This window comes from Phaseolus vulgaris, chromosome 8, assembly GCF_051622355.1.
Source record: "Phaseolus vulgaris cultivar YP4 chromosome 8, ASM5162235v1, whole genome shotgun sequence".
NCBI classification, from domain to species: Eukaryota; Viridiplantae; Streptophyta; class Magnoliopsida; order Fabales; family Fabaceae; genus Phaseolus; species Phaseolus vulgaris.
In genome coordinates this window covers 53,245,695-53,265,770 of record NC_143505.1, presented here as the reverse complement: position 1 = coordinate 53,265,770, position 20,076 = coordinate 53,245,695, and the positions used below count along the sequence as shown (strand labels likewise).

General features: G+C 35.8%; 2 protein-coding genes and 1 long non-coding RNA gene across 5 annotated transcripts; 2 read left to right on the top strand and 1 right to left on the bottom strand.

The window, feature by feature from the left end:
- The first annotated feature begins 601 nt into the window (after positions 1-601).
- LOC137823768 (WD repeat-containing protein 26 homolog) lies at positions 602-5,360 on the top strand. 3 transcript variants are annotated; one of them, XM_068629029.2, is made up of 5 exons: positions 602-1,082; positions 1,663-2,539; positions 3,328-3,429; positions 3,685-4,314; positions 4,994-5,360. In XM_068629029.2, exons 2-5 carry the CDS (start codon positions 1,769-1,771, stop codon positions 5,210-5,212), a joined length of 1,722 nt encoding a protein of 573 aa, XP_068485130.1. In that variant the 5' UTR covers positions 602-1,082; positions 1,663-1,768; the 3' UTR covers positions 5,213-5,360. The 3 variants fall into 3 exon arrangements, with proteins under 3 accessions (XP_068485130.1, XP_068485131.1, XP_090149988.1); XM_068629030.2 differs by having other exon boundaries at positions 918-1,082; positions 4,873-5,360; XM_090293862.1 differs by lacking the exon at positions 3,685-4,314 and having other exon boundaries at positions 918-1,082.
- Positions 5,361-6,578: 1,218 nt separating this feature from the next.
- LOC137827176 (DExH-box ATP-dependent RNA helicase DExH6) lies at positions 6,579-16,481 on the top strand. The gene is made up of 14 exons (XM_068633399.2): positions 6,579-6,885; positions 7,167-7,257; positions 7,410-7,722; positions 9,066-9,140; positions 9,385-9,429; positions 9,823-9,913; positions 10,007-10,065; positions 10,471-10,620; positions 12,140-12,192; positions 12,534-12,567; positions 12,706-12,795; positions 12,878-13,882; positions 14,555-15,652; positions 15,745-16,481. Exons 1-14 carry the CDS (start codon positions 6,765-6,767, stop codon positions 15,994-15,996), a joined length of 3,477 nt encoding a protein of 1,158 aa, XP_068489500.1. The 5' UTR covers positions 6,579-6,764; the 3' UTR covers positions 15,997-16,481.
- LOC137827177 (uncharacterized) lies at positions 16,402-18,355 on the bottom strand. Its single transcript, XR_011083674.2, has 3 exons — positions 18,068-18,355; positions 17,432-17,792; positions 16,402-16,756 (listed from the first exon to the last, which is right to left on the bottom strand). It is a non-coding gene; the product is annotated as an uncharacterized LOC137827177 (long non-coding RNA).
- Between the last annotated feature and the right edge of the window lie 1,721 nt (positions 18,356-20,076).

The following is a 20,076-nucleotide window of genomic DNA, read 5'->3' as shown; positions in this document are numbered from 1 at the left end:
TTAGTGTACTTACATGAATAAGGTTTAAACTTTTTGTACAAATTTTCCAAACCCACCAGCACTATATAAAACCTACATAGGACCACAATGGATAATTGTTACCATATAAACTTTAAATCTTACATGTATCTTAAAAAATGTTGAAATCACAACTTAATTGAAACATGATTATAATATTGGTTCTCGAAACACTCACTGTTTTTTTTATAGTTTCTCTATGTCGGTAGGTACATGTACTATCTAATCCTAAAACATTTATTTTGAAAAATAAAAAAATAGTGAATAATTTGTTATCCATTTTCTTATATTTGAAGTGAGTGGAAGTGTCTGAGACGAATATGACTCAATAATATAAAATGTCCACGATTCTCATCTTTCTATCCAATGTGCACACATATATGCACCACCACTATTGGTTAATATTTTAATTAAAATTAAATTTTTTATTTCTATTTAATAATGGTATAATTAAAAACATTATTATAAAAAAAGTGTATAATTTATATAATACAGTGAAGTTTCGTGTGAAAACATGAAAGCAATGGCGTGATGGTTTAAGAAACAAGGAAGGCATATACCAAAGCGAAGAAAGTGTTTGTTTGTAGTTAAGGGTGCTTATTGTCATTTCACAACAACTTCACAGGGAAAAAGAAAATACTAGAAAGAGAAAGAAACAGATAGCAAGTAAAATTTTATTTCTTATGAAATTTAATTCTATGGACAAAAGTAATTCATTGTTTTTAATATAATTTTTATTTAATCAAGTTATTTTTCATTTCAGGATTCAAATTGAAAACCTATATAAGAAATTTAATTCAGTTGCACCTTTTGATAATTTACTATAAATTAAAGAATTTATAAATTAGCAATACAAAAATTCATAGTTATAATTAAAAATATTATATATATATATTATCATTCTTTGCAGGCATAAGCAGAAAGAAGGTTTGGGATTTTGAGCGTGTGTGTGGTTTTGGTAACTGAAGAGTGTGTGAAGAAGCAGCAGAAGAAGAAGGAATCGGCGGTTTTCAACTGACGATCGCGTCTGAGACTTTGATTCCGATCCTTGCTTTGCTTGTTCGGTAAGTCGGTGGATCATCACCGTCGTAATATTCTTCTCATGTTATTGGATCTGCGACTTTTGATGCGGATTCTTCTACCTTATCCTGTTTCTGTTACTCTTCAGATTTGCTCGACGTGTCTCTGTTTATTTCCTAGGAAAATGCATATTATAGTTTGTTTATTTATTATATATTATTTATTTATTGCGCAATTTTTGAGTTCGGTTTCGCTTTCGAGATGATGGTGTTTGAGTTTGCTAGGCATCGCGGGGTCTTATTGATTTGGTAGATGAAAATGAAATTGGTTGAAACATTGTGCTTTCAAGTAACTAATCTCGGATGCTTGCATTATTGTTTTTGTTGTTGTTGTTGATGGTGATGATGTTTGAATTTGAGGAATATGTTTGCTGTTTTAGCTTTTTTTCTGGACTCGGTTCTATTGTACTTACTGTTGTTGTTTGTGTTTCTATATGTGGGCATTTTCGAAATTTGTGCTAGGTTGCTAGTTTCAATTTGAGGAATTTGTTTACTGGTTTAGGTTCTGTTGTTTCAGGACTTGGTTTTATTGTACTTACTGTCGTCGATGCTGTTTTCCATGCAGACATTGTTTTCCTTGTGGTTTTTCAGAGGCATTTTCTTTGCTGTATGGTTGTTTGTGTTGTTTCATCGCGCTGCTGAAATTATATATGGGCTGAGGGGCACTTTTCATGGGAGGTGTGGAAGATGAAGAACCAGCTTTAAAGCGAATGAAGTTATCCTCTAAAGGATTAGTTGCCTTGTCTAACGGTTCTTCTTCTAAAGAGCCTGTTGGAGGCTTGTCCAGGGACTTCATGGCGCGGCCTCTACCGTCCAAAGGGGACGAACAAGTTGTTGGTTCCAAAGGGGTTATAAAGAAAGAGGAATTTGTCAGGATAATTGCAAAGGCTTTATATTCTCTCGGTTACGGAAAGAGTGGGGCACATTTAGAGGAGGAGTCTGGAATACCTTTACACTCTCCTGGGGTGAATATCTTTATGCAGCAAATACTTGATGGGAATTGGGATGACAGTGTAGCCACATTACGTAAAATTGCTCTTGCAGATGAAAGCATGGTCAGGTCAGCCTCATTTTTAATATTGGAGCAGAAATTCTTTGAGCTTCTAAATGGGGAAAATGTCATGGAAGCATTGAAGACCTTGAGGACGGAGATTGCTCCACTTTGCATTAATAGTAGTAAAATTCGAGAACTTTCTTCCTGCATTGTTTCACCTTCTCCTAGACTTGCAAGGGTGAGGTCTCGGTCAAAGCTTCTAGAGGAATTGCAGAAACTGCTTCCCCCTACAGTAATGATACCTGAAAAGAGGTTGGAGCATCTAGTTGAACAAGCCCTTATCTTACAACGAGAGGCATGCCCATTTCATAATTCATTGGACAAGGAGATGTCATTATATTCAGATCATCATTGTGGAAAAGATCAGATTCCTTCCAGTACATTACAGGTTAGAAAATGATATGTTTAGTAGAACTCTGTTAGTTTTTCTCTCTTTCGCCTGTATTTTTTCATGATAATAAATAAATGTTTACTAGATTTGTGAAATGTGAATGCGAAATGGTGGCATCTTGGAAATGGATGTGACTATTGCTTTTGCCCTTGACCTGTCAATAGGCCTGCTTCTTACTCTTTGAGAGTACCTAGTTGCTTCCAATTAGAAGACATTAACCATAAAGTAGGATGTCTTTTTGATGTAAACCCATGCCCTTTATCTTCATATGGAAGTCCATGGTTGGTGCTTCTAATAATATTGGAAAATCTAAATTTAAATATCCTGACAACTGGTGCACAGCTAGTAGGAACTTACTCACCAGATTTACGTAGTAAGAGATATCTGGGCAAGGTACCATTTCTATGGGTGTCATGCATTTGTCTCTCTATATATATGCAATTACACTACTTACTACTGCAATTTCTACCTAAAATGCCTTCATTATTTTTTACTTATTAAAATACTCTTCATTTCTTGTAAATGAGATGGATGTAGAATCTAATTTATTTCAGAACCAATCCCCAATTTTTTACATAGGTTTGATATTTATAATCTAATTTCTTTAAAAAGCAAATCCCCAAAACCAGGGAGGAGAAATGAGACAAGGTAAGGTACAGACTTTGTCTTCTGGTTTCATCCTTTTGCCGTCTATTTACAATGACCATCTTGTCTTCACTTTGCATATTGCATGGATAGTATCTACATTCTAATCTTATTTTCTTTTCTTGGTAATATTGCAACAGATATTAGAGGCACATGATGATGAAGTCTGGTTTGTACAATTTTCACATAATGGGAAATATTTAGCTTCAGCATCAAATGATCGAACTGCAATAATTTGGGAGGTAATATTTGATATTGATCTCATAATTTACATTTTCTCTTTTCTGCTCTTCCATGTTTTAATTTGCCGCTAAAATTTTCTTCATTGCCTGTGTTTGATTTAGTCATCATACTGCAAATTCAAATCGCAGTTACAATGTTTTCCGTCATATCTCAGAACCCCCCTGTTGATCAAGACAAAAAAATTGCATTCTAACACATAAAATACGGCTTAATGCTATGAAATCAGGTGTCACTTTTTAAATTTTTTTAAATAGGTTGGAGTAAGTGGTGGACTGACTGTAAAGCATAGATTGACTGGTCACCAGAAACCTGTTTCTTCAGTTTCATGGAGTCCTAATGACCAAGAGCTCCTCACATGTGGAGTGGAGGAGGCTATTAGGCGTTGGGATGTCTCCACTGGCAAATGCATCCAAATTTATGAAAAAGCTGGTACTGGCCTAGTTTCCTGTACGTGGTTCCCATGTGGGAAATATATACTTTGTGGCTTCAGTGACAAGAGCATTTGCATGTGGGATTTAGATGGGAAAGAAGTGGAGTCTTGGAAAGGAAAAAAAACCCTTAAGATATCTGATTTGGAAATCATGGATAACGGGAAAGAGATTCTAAGTATTTGTAAATCCAATGCCGTACTGTTGTTCAATAGAGAAACAAATAATGAGAGATTTATTGAAGAGTATGAATCAATAACGGCTTTTTCCTTATCAAAGGATAACAAATTCTTGTTGGTTAATCTTTTGAATCAAGAAATACATCTATGGAACATTGAAGGCGATCCTAGGCTTGTTGGCAAGTACAAAGGTCATAGAAGTGCCCGATTTATTATCAGGTCTTGCTTTGGTGGCCTTAAGCAAGCTTTTATTGCAAGTGGAAGTGAGGATTCACAGGTATGAATCCTTAATATCATTGATCAAAATGGGAAAAGTATTTGCAAATTGAAAGGCTTGTATGTTTCTTATATAATCAAAGAATAATCGTTTCTATTTTTTAAATCTGTGTTTTATTACAAAAATTTGGTGCATGTGTAGTCTAATCATAGTTCTAGAAAATAATCACAATTTTCAAAAGTGCTCTAAAAAGTTGTGAAAATAAATGGTAAGGTGTGCCTAAAAAGGCTCATTAAAATAGACATAAAAGACCCATGGAGTGGTGTTTTTAATTTGATTGATATATACTGGACAGCTTTATAATACTAGTTGAATGAATTCAACTACAATATTGTAATGGTCAGAAACTGCTGCCTTGGCCTTCCTCTTTGTATTGTTCCAGGCCTTCAGTTTGTCAATGTAGCACCAAAGAAAATCCATATTTACTAGTTTAGTTGTGGTGTTTAGTAGATCTTCAATGAGGAATAAATAATTGTATATACAAGATGTATGTTAGATTGATAGAAATTTTGCAGCTAGTAAACTTCTTACTTTTGGATGTGAAACAATTTTATGCAGCATGTAGGATCCCTGCAATGTTATTGACACTACTATTTACCCAAGCTCTTATGATACTGAGTTGTATTGAATAACTTTGGAGAACTATTAAAGTTGAAGTTGGGTGGGTGTCTGTTTGTAGGTTTACATATGGCACAGAAGCTCAGGGGAGCTAATAGAAGCATTGCCTGGTCATTCAGGATCTGTAAATTGTGTAAGCTGGAACCCAGCAAACCCCCACATGTTAGCCTCAGCTAGTGATGACCGGACAATTCGGATATGGGGTCTAAATTGTCTGCACAACAACTACCAAAATGTTCCCAGCAATGGCATCCACCATCACTGCAATGGGGAAACTTAGATCACCAACTCATTCCAATTCATTTCTCTTTTCTTTTTCTCATCATTGCAATTCTGTAAATACCATTACCATTACCTCAAGTGGACCATTCATGTCAAACATGCATCTTACTTTTCATATATCTCATAATAAATTCCTGTTTCATAAATCCCTATTTAATTAGATTAACTTTCAAACAAATATTCCCTATTTAATTAGATTCATGAATCGTGAGACTATTTTTTTAGTTTTAATTAGATTCATGAATCGTGAGACTATTTTTTTAGTTTTACAGCGTTTACTAAATTCTCATTTGGAGCCAAGAATCCGTGCTATTCTTTTTCTCTTCTTTCTTGCCGAGGTGATCTTTTTTGCTTCCTGTTTTCATTGGAAACAAACAATGCACAAGTCGAGAGTTTTACGCAAAAGCATTTTGTTTTTTTAAAATTGTAATGCAAAACATTCCTTGCATGAACAATCAACTACTTTCTTAAATACAGACTATGGACAACAGAACCCCTAAAAATGTCAAAAAATGTAAAAGTCTATATAATGGTTTTGGGAATAAAACGATGATGTTTTGGCACATAAGAACGATTTCAAGACCGTAAAACATAGTTGCAATCTGACTTGTTGCATTCTGGATTTTTATATCAATAATAAGTAATTAGACTTGCGTCCAAGGGTCATGTTGGTTTGCTTCTTATTTTTTGAGACAAGTAAAAACTAAATGCCAAAAAGTAATATTAGACATTGATATGTTTCAATAGTAATACAAACAAGAATTTTTTTATATAATAGAAGGTGATTGATTTTTCTTTTGAAGGATTTTAGGTTTGGGTCATTCACTATAAATGAAAAATATTCAATAGTAATACAAAAGTAACAAGAATTTTTTTATATAAAATAGAAGGTGATTGATTTTTCTTTTTGAAGGATTTTAGGTTTGGGTCATTCACTATAAATGAAAAATAAATATTAGAAGAGATTTATTTTCATATGCAAATCCACCCAAACGAATTTTTGTTTGAAACTTAAGGGATACAATAACATTGTTAAAAAACTTTAAAATATAATTTTTTTGTCAAATTTTGAAATTAAAATCTAAAGTATAATAATAGTTGTGTCAATTTACAACATTTTACTAGACTATTTCCAATAAAAAATAAAATATTTGCAAAAGGAACAAATATACAAAAGATATATTTACCTACAGAAACAGTAAATAAAAGGAAAGAAAAAGAATGCTAAGATTTTGAATCTAGGGCACCGGGCACATTATTTAATTGAAAATAAAATATTAATCTATCCAAATATTACAATTTATATTTAACAGATTAATATCCCTCAACATAGAGTATTGTATTTATACGACCTAAAAATAAAATTGGTAAACATTATTTATTTTATACACATAGGTTTAGAAATGGAACCCTCTCATGCAAGAAGACATTTAAGGTGTAAGAATTTAAATTTTGAGAAAATGAGCAACAGAAGCTGAAACACCAAACACAAATACAATAGGAGCTTCGCTTGCGACAACTTCTCCACTTGGATTCGTTCATTGGAAACGATGACCAACAAAAGAGAGAAGAAAGAACAGGCATTTCGCCGCCAAACCCCCCAAGTTGATGAAGTCACCAGGATTCGCATTTCCCAGATTCTGGAACAGTTCCGAGCTTCCAAAGATGAAGGTTAGGCTCCAAGATTCAATCCACCCCTTTTTTTTTTCTGCAACTGTTTCACCCTTTGATGCACAAGAATGCACACCACTGTTGTCGTTGTTCATTTCTCTTTCCCGAATGTTGCTTCTGAGTTATTGGGTGTTTTTGTATGGATTGGATATTTGCACTTTTTTGTTGTTGTGGAGTTTGAGTTGGGTAGTTTGTGAATCACTTAAAATTTTTGTTGGAAGGATGATGATTGCATGGATGTATCCATTGATGAAATCCGGGTTTGTTTTGTTTTTCTGCAGTGTACAGGTTTGAAGCTGGTTTGTCCAACCAAGAGCGTGCTTGGGTGCATCAAATGTCCCAGAAAATGGGGTTTAGATCTAAAAGTTCTGGGTGAGTGTTAAAGTAAACTCATGTTAAATTGCACTTTTAAATCTGTAAGAATTATGGTCACAATTCTTGAATGGAATAGTTGGTAATGAAATGCTTTTGATTGGATGTTTGCTGTTTGCATATTGTGTTGTTGATATTGGACTTTTGTGTAGGCTTGGGAAGGACAGGAGAGTGTCTGTTCAAAAAATAAAAAAGAAGTCTGACACTGATAATGGGTTTGAAAATCTTCCTCATTTCACATTTTCTGAAGAGACAAAGTGGGTGCTGGGTGATTTATTTGCTCATTATCCTCCTGGTGATGGAGACTTGTGGGAGATGGTTGGAGAAAATAGTGACACTACCACTGAAAAACCAAAACAGAAGCATGATGATATTTTCAGCAGGCCCTCGATGACCAAAACTGAAATTGCTACGAGAGTGGAAGCTCTTTCTTCTAGAATTAACAACGTCTCTAACTTGAAACAGGTTAATTTTTTCTCCCTCTCCTTTCAGCTTCAGAAACATAGATGTATGAGTTTTGTTGGAAAACCTATATGAATTTTATTGTTTGAAAGTTGACTTTGAGCTAACAGAACTGAACATTATTTCACTAGTAATAAAATGGTGCAACAGCTAGGAGTGAGTGGGTTTACATATTCTTTGAATTTGGACTTAGAGACTAACTTAGTGTTACAAAATTGGATTGTAAGGTGAGAACAACCCGGGCCTTACAAGCATTACTTATGTGTTATCTGTAGCTGATGTCCGATTTTAACCCTCTAACAGTCAACGTTTTGGTAGCTCTACGATATGATGCTTCATTCAGTCATTTTGGGTCAGCTCTATTGTTGGTAGTCCTTTCTGAGACATTGAAAAAGAAGCCTGGCAATGCAGGTGGCCTAACAATAGATATATGATAGTTTTTTATACCATCTTAAAATTTGGGTTTAGGATCTAACTGAACACCTAGGATCTTGAAATGGCTCTGTGGGATAAATCTTGGTTAATAGATCAACCAATAGAAACGCTAAAGGGGCTTATGCTATAGCTGCAAGACAATCCAGCTTCTTCTTGATGAAGTGTTGGTCCTCTGTACGTGTTGTGTCCTGTCATTAAGGGTTATGTTGTGTGCCATATTAATGCTGATTTATTATCACAAAATAGCTTTATAGGAGTTTCAATTTTTCCTGAGTTGTAAAAGTACAATTTTCATCTATAATAGCTCTCAAACCCTTTTACTTAGGTTGAAATTTTTCCTCCACACTCAACCTTGCAACAATATTTTGATTTTTTGCTTCTCCATGTGGCCAAGTTACCACTAATATTGGAGGGATCAGATAGGGTTGAAATAGGCTGGTGAGATATTAGAAAGTCTAGTCTAACTTATTGAAAGTCTATTTTGCAATAAGGTCTTGAAATAAGGCATAAGTATATATCCTTTAATAAACTTATAGGCTTGACCTTTTATGTATGTCAACATGCTTGATATTTGAAGTGGTGAATAAATAAGTATATGATTTCAATACATAATACAAAATTTAATGTAATAATAATATTAAGTAAGATTTAATATTTACCTGTACTTAAATATGTTCACCTATTGCCCTTTAAGACTTTTTGAATGACATAAAGTCTGAACTTTTCTCCCAATAGGTACTTGACCTATTTTCTCCCCTTTTCCTCTAGACAAAGGGTGGAAGAAAATCATTGATTAATCCTGCAACACAACATAATGATGTTTTTCTATTATTCCTCTTACACTGTATGTATAGCCTTAGCAAAGGAATAGTCTTGTTATCAACTCATTTGTTTGGTTTCCGTTTTTTCAGATCACTGGAGATAGATCTAAGCTTCCAATTGCATCTTTCAAGGATGCAATTACATCAACTGTTGAATCTCACCAGGTTAATTTAAAAAATTTCTTTGTAATTTTTGCTTTGCATATGCATCTACTTGGTATAGCTTGGGTGCTGATTGCACTATGATTTAGCTTTATGATTCACATTGACATGTTATATACATCAAATAACATGGTTGAGAAAGATTTTAGTTTTACTGCATTTCTACACATCAATTAAATTTAATTTGCATATTAGATTTTTGTTTGTGTTTTGGTCTTAATATTTCCTTCCATGTGTTTCAAAGCAGGTAGTTCTCATATCTGGTGAAACTGGTTGCGGAAAGACTACGCAGGTTACCAACTCTTTGCCTTGTCTTTATTGTGATACGGCTACATTTACATGTAATTTGTTTGCGACTGTTTCTAGATAATAATCTTTTGGTCATGTATTGATGTTTTTATGATTGGTCCTTTTAGTATGCTTGTGAATTGTGATACGAATTTGCACCCACATTTCCATTTTTACATTAATGCACTTGCTTTTTTATCCCCAATTTAAACTAATTGGCTCATGCTTTGATAATTGTACACACTGATAATTACTTGATGCTTTGTGATTTTGGGTTTCACCCATCTGGTAATTCCATCTTTGTATATGGACCAAGGTCTTTTAACAATCTATGCCATGCATTTATCTTTCTACTTTTTTGTTGTCCTATTTTAACTTTATATTAAACATTATTCAGGTTCCACAGTTTATTTTGGATCATATGTGGGGTAAGGGAGAGGTATGTAAAATAGTTTGTACTCAGCCTCGGCGGATCTCTGCAACTTCAGGTGTGCAACTCTTTCGGATTTCGGACCTAATTTTTAATCTTTATTTTTAAGTCTCAATTGAGATTTGTCTCCTTCTGCTGTTTCTATGTATAGTTTCTGAGAGAATCTCCACTGAGAGAGGAGAGACTATTGGAGAAAATGTGGGATATAAGGTAATTTTATGTTTGTTTCTTTGGTTTAGTAATGGTACTGTGAACATTGATCTCTGTTATCATAATAAAACCATTTTTTTGCATTTGTGTGTTACACTCTCACAATGCACCTTGTTTTATCGGGACTGAGAAGGAAATGCAAGATGTCATCAGTAGCGAAGTATGAGTGTTCTTGTTATTGTCTCGATCAACAGATATCTTTTTTGTTTCCCCGTATCTCTATCTTTCTTACATAGAATTATGCCTTTTCCCCCCTTCAACATTCATTATACTGTGTTGGTTTATGCCTATCCCTTTTGAAGCTACTGGTTGCCTTGCTTCTTAGCGAACATTATTAGCTTTTCTAGTAGTTTACATCTCATGAACGCATAATTCTATCTCTTACATTTTAAACAAAAAATCCAGATACGGTTAGAAAGCAGAGGGGGAAGACAATCATCAATTGTGCTATGTACTACTGGAGTGCTATTAAGGGTGTTGGTTTCCAAAGGTTCCCGTTCGTCAAAGATAGGGCACATGAAGGATGACATTTCTGGAATCACTCACATAATTATGGTACTTGTAAATTACTTTCTATCTTCAGCAAGAGCATAAACGTGTGGTACTTAATCTTTGGTAAATACTTCACGTTTTTATTTCTTCCATATCACATTTTCATATATTGAACTATTTGAATGGTCAAAAAATTGGTTATTAGGTATGACGGGTAAGTTCTAAGATAAATTGTGTAATTGAAACTTTGAACTAACTGGGAAAATCTGTTAGAATCTGAAACATTGTTTTTGAAATTGTTGTAAAATTAGGAGCTATTTGGTTGGAGAAAATGTGTTTTGTTTTGATTTTCTGTTTTAGCTTTTAATTAGAAAAATGTCACATTGTTTTCACTTAGTGTTCTGCTTTCAGAACTTTGTATAGGAAACCGAGAAAACAGAAAATAATAAAAAATGGTTTTCAATGTTTCTATAAAAACTTTTGATGGAAAAAATAAAACTATTTGACATTTTTGTTCTTATAAGTGAAAACAAAAAATATTTTTTCAAACCAACAGTCCCTTGATTTGCAAAGCTTCCTAGTAATTTTATGGCAAATTGGCTTCAACTTTTGAAGAAATTCCCTTTTCTTTGAGTGAAGTTACGATCCCACTGCTCATCAATGATGATGTGACCATGATTGGCCATTATATGGTGAAAGCAATGTTATTAGACTTAAACTGGCCATCGACTTAGTTAATGCTCAGTCATTGGGTCACTGGTATAATCACATTAACTAATATATACTTCAAAAATTTGAAAGCATTTATAGCCTATGATTTCTTATTTTGAAAGATTGTAAAAATTTCTTACTACTTTAAAAAATCACAAAAAGAATAAAAAAACGCATGAGCACACTGGTTCTCTTAGAAACCCTCAGGGTCATTGGTTAATTTGGACTGGTTCAATTGGTCAAGTTTCCTCTTAGCCTGAAAAACCACCCGAGTCAAGCCAAGCCACATTGATTCTATAACATCTCCAATCCAATAATTAATATAGTCCAGTTATATCACCATTTCCCAGTTGTATTTTTAGCAGCTTGCCCAAACCCATTTTTATGATAACATTGGGTGAAATGAAAGTATTAAAACTTGATATTGTTTAAGTACTTATAAAACTAGAAAAGTGAGTTGTTTAAGTACTTATAAAATTAGAAAAGTTATCACAGATTGAATTATTGCATATTGTTAGAAGTTTTATGTGAACAATTATAAAGTAGTTACTAAATAGTGACTGTAACTACATGAACTAGATCAGACTTAAAATAAATGATTTTTCAGCAATGGGTATCCACAACAAGGCCGTGATAGATGTTATACAGGGGAAATGAACTTTGAAACTTTCATGTTATTCTCAAAGACTTTTGGAAGAGTCGGAAGTGAATTGAAATGTCTCATATATTATCTCTTCTAAATCTTGGCATGTGATTCATGTTCTGCACATACTTTACCTGGAAAGTATACCTTGGAATATATAAAGCATATCCTGTGTATACCCCTGCAAAGTAGGCATTGCAAACTGAGGTGACATTCATTTTTGTTCAGGACGAAATTCATGAAAGGGATCGATACTCTGACTTCATGTTGGCAATCATCAGGTATACAATTAAAAAGAACCTTTTGGCCTTTAATCTCTTGTGTGATGTAGTTAATACAAATGTATAAAATGCATGTTGCATAAGTGCGGGGAAAGTTGGGCTGTAGGTTAAGCTTATTTGAGATATTTTGCACCTAATAGCATAAGCTGTTTTGGGTAGTGTTGAGTTAGTCTTTAACGAGCAAAAATGCCTTTTTCTAAAAGGTATGTGGCAACAATAACATCCATGTTATGTTTAATTTTCCCTTCTCAGAGAAAAAAGATAATAAAGAAGATTACTTGCCTGAGAGGTCTGTCTTGTTTTTGAACTGATATCTCTGATTTTTGCTAACCCAAATGCAGAGACATGCTCCCTTCATATCCTCACCTACGTCTGGTCAGTTCAAATTTATTACATTTATACATATTTTTGTCTCTATTTTCTGCCTATGGTGAAGTGCTTATTTAGTTTATAATAATGTTATTTTCCATTTTTAACCAATATTTTTAACCTTCTGCTGCTTTGATATTACAGATATTAATGAGTGCCACCATTGATTCTGTGAGATTTTCTGATTACTTTGGGGGCTGCCCAATCATAAGTGTCCCGGGATTCACTTATCCGGTAGTTATATTGTAGCAGATTGTAATCAACTAATACTTTGTTACATTGTACTTACTACAATCTCTACCCCATCTTTCTTCAGGTCAAAACTTTCTATTTGGAGGACGTACTTTCTATCGTAAAATCTAAGAATGATAATCATCTTGATAGTACCACATGCAGTACTTCTATAAACACTAGTCAGCTAAGTGAAGAAGAGAAGCTTTCTATGGATGAAGCTATTAATTTGGCTTGGTCTAATGATGAGTGGGACATACTATTAGAGTTGGTTTCTTCTGAAGGAACCCCAGAACTCTTCAATTACCAACATTCTTTAACTGGCATGACTCCATTAATGGTGTTTGCTGGGAAGGGTAGAGTGGGTGATATGTGCATGCTCTTATCTTGTGGGGCAAATTGCTATTTAAAGGCCCAGGATGGAATGACTGCACTGGAGATTGCTGAAAGGCAAAACCAACCAGAAGCAGCTCAAATATTGAAGAAGCACTTAGACAATGGTTTTTCCAACTCCACAGAAGAGAATAAGCTACTTGATAAATACCTGTCAACAGTCAACCCAGAACTTGTTGATGTTGTTTTGATAGAGCAGCTGATAAGAAAAATATGCATTGATTCGACAAATGGAGGGATCCTTGTTTTTCTTCCGGGCTGGGATGAAATAAAAAGAACACGTGAGAAATTGTTTGCATCATCTTTTTTCAAGAATTCCTCAATGTTTATGCTCATATCTCTACATTCAATGGTTCCAAGCATGGAACAAAAGAAGGTTTTTAGGCGCCCACCCCATGGTTGCCGCAAAATTGTACTATCAACAAATATTGCTGAAACAGCTATCACCATTGATGATATAGTGTATGTCATAGACACTGGACGAATGAAGGAAAAAAGTTATGATCCTTATAACAATGTGTCAACTCTTCAGTCATCTTGGATTTCAAAAGCAAGTGCTAAGCAGCGAGAGGGACGTGCTGGCCGCTGTCAACCTGGAATAAGCTATCATCTATACTCAAGGACTCGAGCAGCTTCCTTACCAGATTTTCAGAATCCAGAAATTAGGAGAATACCTATTGAGGAGCTTTGTCTGCAGGTATTCCATCTTTCCTGATTTGTAACTCATAATCTTGGTGCTTGTTACTGAATGATAAAATGGTAAAAAGTTCTCTGGTATCCCCCCCGTAGAGTGTAAACATGAAAATTTAGCAAATGGAAAAATTTAGTAACTCTGTAATGCTTAATTCAAACATGTTTTTTTTAAGGAATTCTTTTGTGCAAAATTTGTAAGGTTTTTGGAGGAGAAAATAGTGGAGGGTCTTGTTGCATTGTTTGATGAAATTGGTGTCTATGATATTTGGTGCCTAACCTTAAGGTTGAAAAGATATGTATCTAGTTTTGGAAGGATTTTGACGCCGCATTGTATATGTGATTTGGTTGTTACTTTTTAGATTAGATGAAGCAGTTACACTCATTTACTGAAGGTCAAGGGGTACTCCAACTCATTATTTCTGATTTGAAAATCAATTTGAATAAGTTTTAAACCTGACTGAATTTAGTTTTGAACAAGTATATTTTTATATAGGTTTGTTACCAGTTTCATCTTGTAGAAATTTAAATTAGTTTTGAAAGTACACAAACACCCTCCTAAGGATGTGCTTTTTTTTTTCTTTTGTTGCACAAGCAAGGTGTCAATGGCCATATATGAAAATGAAACCAGACAAAAATTTTGCCCTCACGTTAGATTTCTTTCTCTCTATTGTGACAGGTAAAGTTGCTAGATCCAAATTGCAAAGTAGAAGAATTTCTAGGCAAGACGCTAGATCCTCCAGTTTTTGAGTCCATACGCAACGCCATTATAATTCTTCAAGAGATTGGGGCATTTTCAAATGATGAAAAACTCACCAAACTAGGGGAGAAGCTTGGTTCTCTTCCTGTTCACCCATCAATCTGCAGGATGCTTTTTTTCGCTATATTGATGAACTGCCTCGATCCAGCTTTAACCCTCGCCTGCGCATCTGAGTATAGAGATCCATTTACACTTGCAATGTTACCTGAAGATAAAAAGAGAGCCGCAGCTGCCAAATCTGAGCTTGCTTCTCTATATGGGGGTTGTGGTGATCAGTTTGCTGTATTGGCTGCATTTGAATGCTGGAATAATTCAAAGAAAATGGGTCTAGAAGCACGATTTTGTTCTCAGTATTTTGTGTCTTCAAGTGCCATGCATATGTTATCTGGCATGCGCAGGCAACTTCAAGCGGAACTAATTCGAAATGGGTTTATCCATGAAGATGCTTCAAGTTACAGTGTGAATGCACATGACCCTGGTGTGCTCCATGCGGTTTTGGCAGCAGGATTATATCCAATGGTTGGGAGATTTATACCAAATAAAATTGGAAAAGGGTATATAGTTGAAACATCAAGTGGTGATAAAGTTCGGTTGCACAATCATTCTACAAATTTCAAGTTGTTATTCAAGAAAAAATTAGATCACACTTTAATTGTGTACGATGAGATTACTCGTAGTGATGTGGGTATGAACATAAGGAACTGCTCAGTTGTTGGACCACTTCCACTTTTGCTGCTTTCAACAGAGATTGCTGTTGCTCCAGGTGAAGAAAATGACCATGGGGATCAGGATGATGCAGGAGGGAGTGAAGATGAAGTTGGAAGTGAAGATGGGATGGAGGTTGATGCTAAGTCCGGTGGAGGTGGAGGCGGAGGCCGTGAGGATAAGTTGATGTCTTCTCCTGGTAACACGGTTAAAGTAATCATGGACCGTTGGCTTTATTTTCGTTCAACAGCAATCGATGTTGCTCAGCTATACTGCTTGAGAGAGCGATTATCAGCAGCAATTTTATACAAAGTAAATAACCAAATTGTTTTTCTCTTTTTGTGATTTATTCATGTCATTTCTGTTCAAATAACATTCTTGACACATTAATTTATATTCTTTAGGTGACACATCCAAGGAATGATCTTCCTCCCATCATGGCGGCTTCTTTGCATGCCATAGCTTGTATTTTGTCTTGTGATGGGTGCATTGGTATGCCAGCAATTTCAGAAGGCGTGGACACACTAACCACTATGGTAAATGCAACAACCTTAGGCAAGCCAGCATCTAGGCGATTTGGTAAGAGACCAAAAGGATCCCTTGCAGAGCTTATGAATTATGATGCTCGCCAAAACTCTGGGCCTTCTAAAGCCTAGGAACACAACTGGGATCCACTTTCTCACAATAACAGTTCAAAGGCAAGTTGATTGAATGTTCAGTGTTGAAAGAAGCTTATATCGAATACAAAATCCTAACAGTGAAAATTAAAACTGCGTTCAGCTTATATAGAGGACAAATCTTGACAGTGAAAATTTCAGTTAGAAGATATCCTTCTTGTTCATTGTGCAAACAATGGTATGCGATGAAGTGTCGTAACGAAAAATCTTGGTTCGCAGATGTTTTTGTGTTGGATTCCTGACACAGTTGAGGGGTCATTTAAAGTTGAAGTTTGGTGGTTCACTAGTTCCCTCGCTTTGTATAATCAGTCAAATTTTGTAAATACTAGCCATCCTCAACACTTGTTAAATTCTAGTGCAAACGTTTAACATGAGTAGAATTTAGAGTAGCTAATGAAACCATTTATTACAAAATCAAATGAGGAATTGGCAATTCCAGCCCAAATATATACAACTTCTTTCTACATGTAGTAGTATGAATTGGCTTTGTTTTCTTTGCTGCTCATACTAAAATCTAAAATTTATATACTTTCCACAGTGGAAGTCAGGAAAATAAAGTCTGTTTTTCAACAGCTGACCGTGTTGATGTCTCCACAAAATTAAAGCAAACAAGAAAATGACGTTGAGCATCCCTGCATATTTGACCCATTCATCAACATGGTTACGTCTTTCAATTAGCCTCAAAACAGATTTTGATATCCCCACCCTGTTGAAAACATCCAATGTTTTTGTGTGCACTCTGCACCAAAATATAAATCAAACGCAATGCACAGCAACGTAAGTGAAAGAATACCAAAAATTTGGATTTTCTACTAGTATTTTTTGTGCTTCTATCATGAGTCCAAGTTATATTGATTTTTGACATTTTAAAATATATTAATATCAATGCACCACTAATCATTACTATAATTAGCATCTTTAAAAAAGGCCCGGACATTAATTATTGAATTTATCTTACTACCGAGAATAACATTAAAAAATACAACTTTTTTTTTTTCACAAAAACAAAAAAAGCTGCACTAAAAGTATCAAAACCAACTAAATCTAGATGAAGCAATTAACAAATGAAAATTGGAAGGGTGGGTGAGAGCTGCAATACTGGGTTGAGATTTTGAGAATGAATAGTGTAGTGGTGAGAATTGGTTTCAATTAAAGAAAACTACAGAAAGGAAATAGTTAATATGTCAATATTTTGGAACATATAAAAATAGAAGAAAAAAAAAGCAACCATAACATAGATAGTAGTTAGGCAATTACTACCATGTAAAATTTCTGAAAAAGGAAAACCCCAGAAAAGAGAAAATATCATAGCTAAACCTGATCAGGTATCCTAGTACTGTTTGGTGTCATATCTTGGAGGCTATTGTGCCTATTCTCATGTGTTGATGAGTTAAGGGAAATGAGGAAGATTTACCTTCAATCGTTCTCTTTGTCCATATATTGCTGAGAGGATGGCTTCCCCAACTAGCATTTTTCCAACTCCCGAACAGAGCCATCCATGGATGGACATTGCTTGTGCCTCCTCATCAAAAATTCTCAAAACATGACTGGAATCCCAATTCTAGCTCATGGAAATTAACAAAATCAGTTATGTAACAATGCTAAAGAAATGCTGAATCACTACTCCAGAATGTCACACCCAGCAATTGCACACAGCTCGTTCCAGAACTTCCGCTCTCTCTTTAGCTTCCAACATCCGTTTCTGATTCCTTCAGTAATATTTATCCAAACATTCTCTCAAGGAATCAGCCTCTTCAGCTATCTGTTCCACTTTTCTGCACAACAAGGAGAGTCACAAACTGAATATCTTGCAACTAAACAAACAAATCGTACAAACAGAAACAGCTTGATGTTGTTACAGTTTCTCAATTTCACTGCCAAACATACATTACAGATTATATGCATTGCAATTTTGACAACAAATTTCATACATAAAATATCTTGTTTATAAAATTTTGATCACTTGCGTGCGTCAGCATCACGACATGCAAATTATTAGCAAATGTGTTTAGAAACGGAAATGTGAGTGAATTTGATGAAGTTGATGAACCTTATCCAGAGATCACGTTCGGTTTTGGCAGCGACGCTGCGGCAAAAACGATCCATCTGGACGCAGAGGGATTGGATCTTAGTGATGTCGATGTAGACGGCAAATGAGAGGTCGGAGGAGGACTGCTCCGACCGCTACACGCGCTCCAAGCCGTCGCGTATCTTCACCAATAGCTTTTTCGCGCTTTGGTAAATATCCGATAACGTTCCTCCGCCTCCTTCCACGGCGGTCGTTGTAGAAAGAAACCGGGACGCCAAATTTCGGACACGTTAAAGGTCGCAGCAACCCGGAAATAAACCGGGTACGGGTCGGATCGTTAAATTGTTTGTGAAAATTAGTTTGAAGGCAAATTCTTAATGCGGGTGGTACCGGTCGGATCCTGGACGACCGAGGGAATGATTTAATAATATAAGATAGTAAACATGTGGCAAGAAAATAGTTATAGTTAATGTTGAATGAGTCAAAGACACGGTTAATGTTGAATAAGTCAAAGACACGTCGAAACACGTTCTCATAACATCCGGAAATCACTATACACAACCTAGAAACCACTACACATGTCTTGGCAACCGGTTATCTGTCCCCACACGAGTGTGAAGGCCCAAGTCAACCTATAAAAGGGACTTCCGAAAGGGGGAAAATGTATGTTTTTGATATCCTAAGAGACTAGACCAATTACTAACACTAACTTGAGCGTCGGAGTGTAATCGCAGGTACCCCGCCAACCAGACGAGCGCATGCGCGAAGGAGAAAGAAGTTGAGGAATTAGGGAGTTACTCGCACGACAACAAATTGTGTATCAACGTGGATCAATATTACTCTGTCCTAACATCCACATAGGTACAATTGGCGCCCACCGTGGGGACCGAGTAATCTCTTTTTCCCAGACATAAGGATTTCAACAAGCAAAAATGATTTCAGCAGTGAACAACACCAGCAATGACAACACAACAGAAGAACAAATGATGATGCTCAAAACCCTCCAGACTCGGATGCAGGAATTGCTTTAGAAAGGAGTTACAAACTAGTTGCGTCATGAGGAGGATCGACATAAACAGGAAGAAGAGCGACAACGACAAGAGGAAATGGCTCAGCTAAAGGAGCAGAATAAAAGGCTACTCGAACGGCTTGAGCAATCCGAACGAGAGGGACACTCTCGCGCACGAACGCCACCTCCACATCAATCTGGAACAAAAGTGCCAACCTAGGTCGTACAACACACATCACTTGCCCCCTTGCCCCCCACACCCACCAAAGCATCAAGTATGTAGCTCCAGGCAAAGTAGCAAACCCAATAGGTCATCCCTTCACAGATGATATCATCGTTACACCTCTTCCCAATAAGTGGAGAGGTCTAACCATGAATCTTTATGATGGCTCCACCGATCCGAACGAGCACTTAAACATTTTCAGAACACAAATGACCCTGTATACTGTTGATCAAACGGTGTGGTGCAAGGTTTTTCCCACGTCATTAAGAGAGGAACCCCTTGGATGGTTTACCGACCTTCCACCAAACTCCATAACCAATTTTGATGTTTTGGAATTGAAATTCACCACTCAATATGCTACGACTAGACCCCATCGTACATCCTCCATGTCTCTCCTTAATGTTAAGTAAGAAAGAGGAGAATCATTGAGAGCTTTTATGGACAGGTTCAACAAGGTATGTATGGGAATCAAGAATCTAAATCCTGACATAGCGATGCACCACTTGGTCTCGGCCATACTGCCGGGACGATTCACAGAAAGTCTTATCAAACGACCACCATATAGCATGGACAAATTAAGAACAAGGGCGACTAAGTTCATGCAAATAAAAGAACACGTTGACTACCACAGGAAGACACAGGTTGAAAATACAGAGAAAAATAAGGGGACTCGTCCTCCCATGGTGATGGCCGACCGAGATCGGTATCGCTCTAACAGAGGTCCCCGCTTCCATAATTACACCCCTTTGAAGGTACCTAGAGGAAAGATTCTGGACGAAGCCTTACAAACCGAGTTGA

What these genes read in the sequence shown, in the direction of transcription:
- LOC137823768 (XM_068629029.2), top strand. Translation starts at nt 1,769, where the DNA reads ATGGGAGGTGTGGAAGATGAAGAACCAGCTTTAAAGCGAATGAAGTTA. An exon ending in TTCCTTCCAGTACATTACAG is followed by an intron (nt 2,540 to 3,327) that starts GTTAGAAAATGA and finishes ATATTGCAACAG; the next exon opens with ATATTAGAGGCACATGATGA. An exon ending in GTGGAAGTGAGGATTCACAG is followed by an intron (nt 4,315 to 4,993) that starts GTATGAATCCTT and finishes GTCTGTTTGTAG; the next exon opens with GTTTACATATGGCACAGAAG.
- LOC137827176 (XM_068633399.2), top strand. Translation starts at nt 6,765, where the DNA reads ATGACCAACAAAAGAGAGAAGAAAGAACAGGCATTTCGCCGCCAAACC. An exon ending in CAACTGTTGAATCTCACCAG is followed by an intron (nt 9,141 to 9,384) that starts GTTAATTTAAAA and finishes GTTTCAAAGCAG; the next exon opens with GTAGTTCTCATATCTGGTGA. An exon ending in TCCCGGGATTCACTTATCCG is followed by an intron (nt 12,796 to 12,877) that starts GTAGTTATATTG and finishes ATCTTTCTTCAG; the next exon opens with GTCAAAACTTTCTATTTGGA.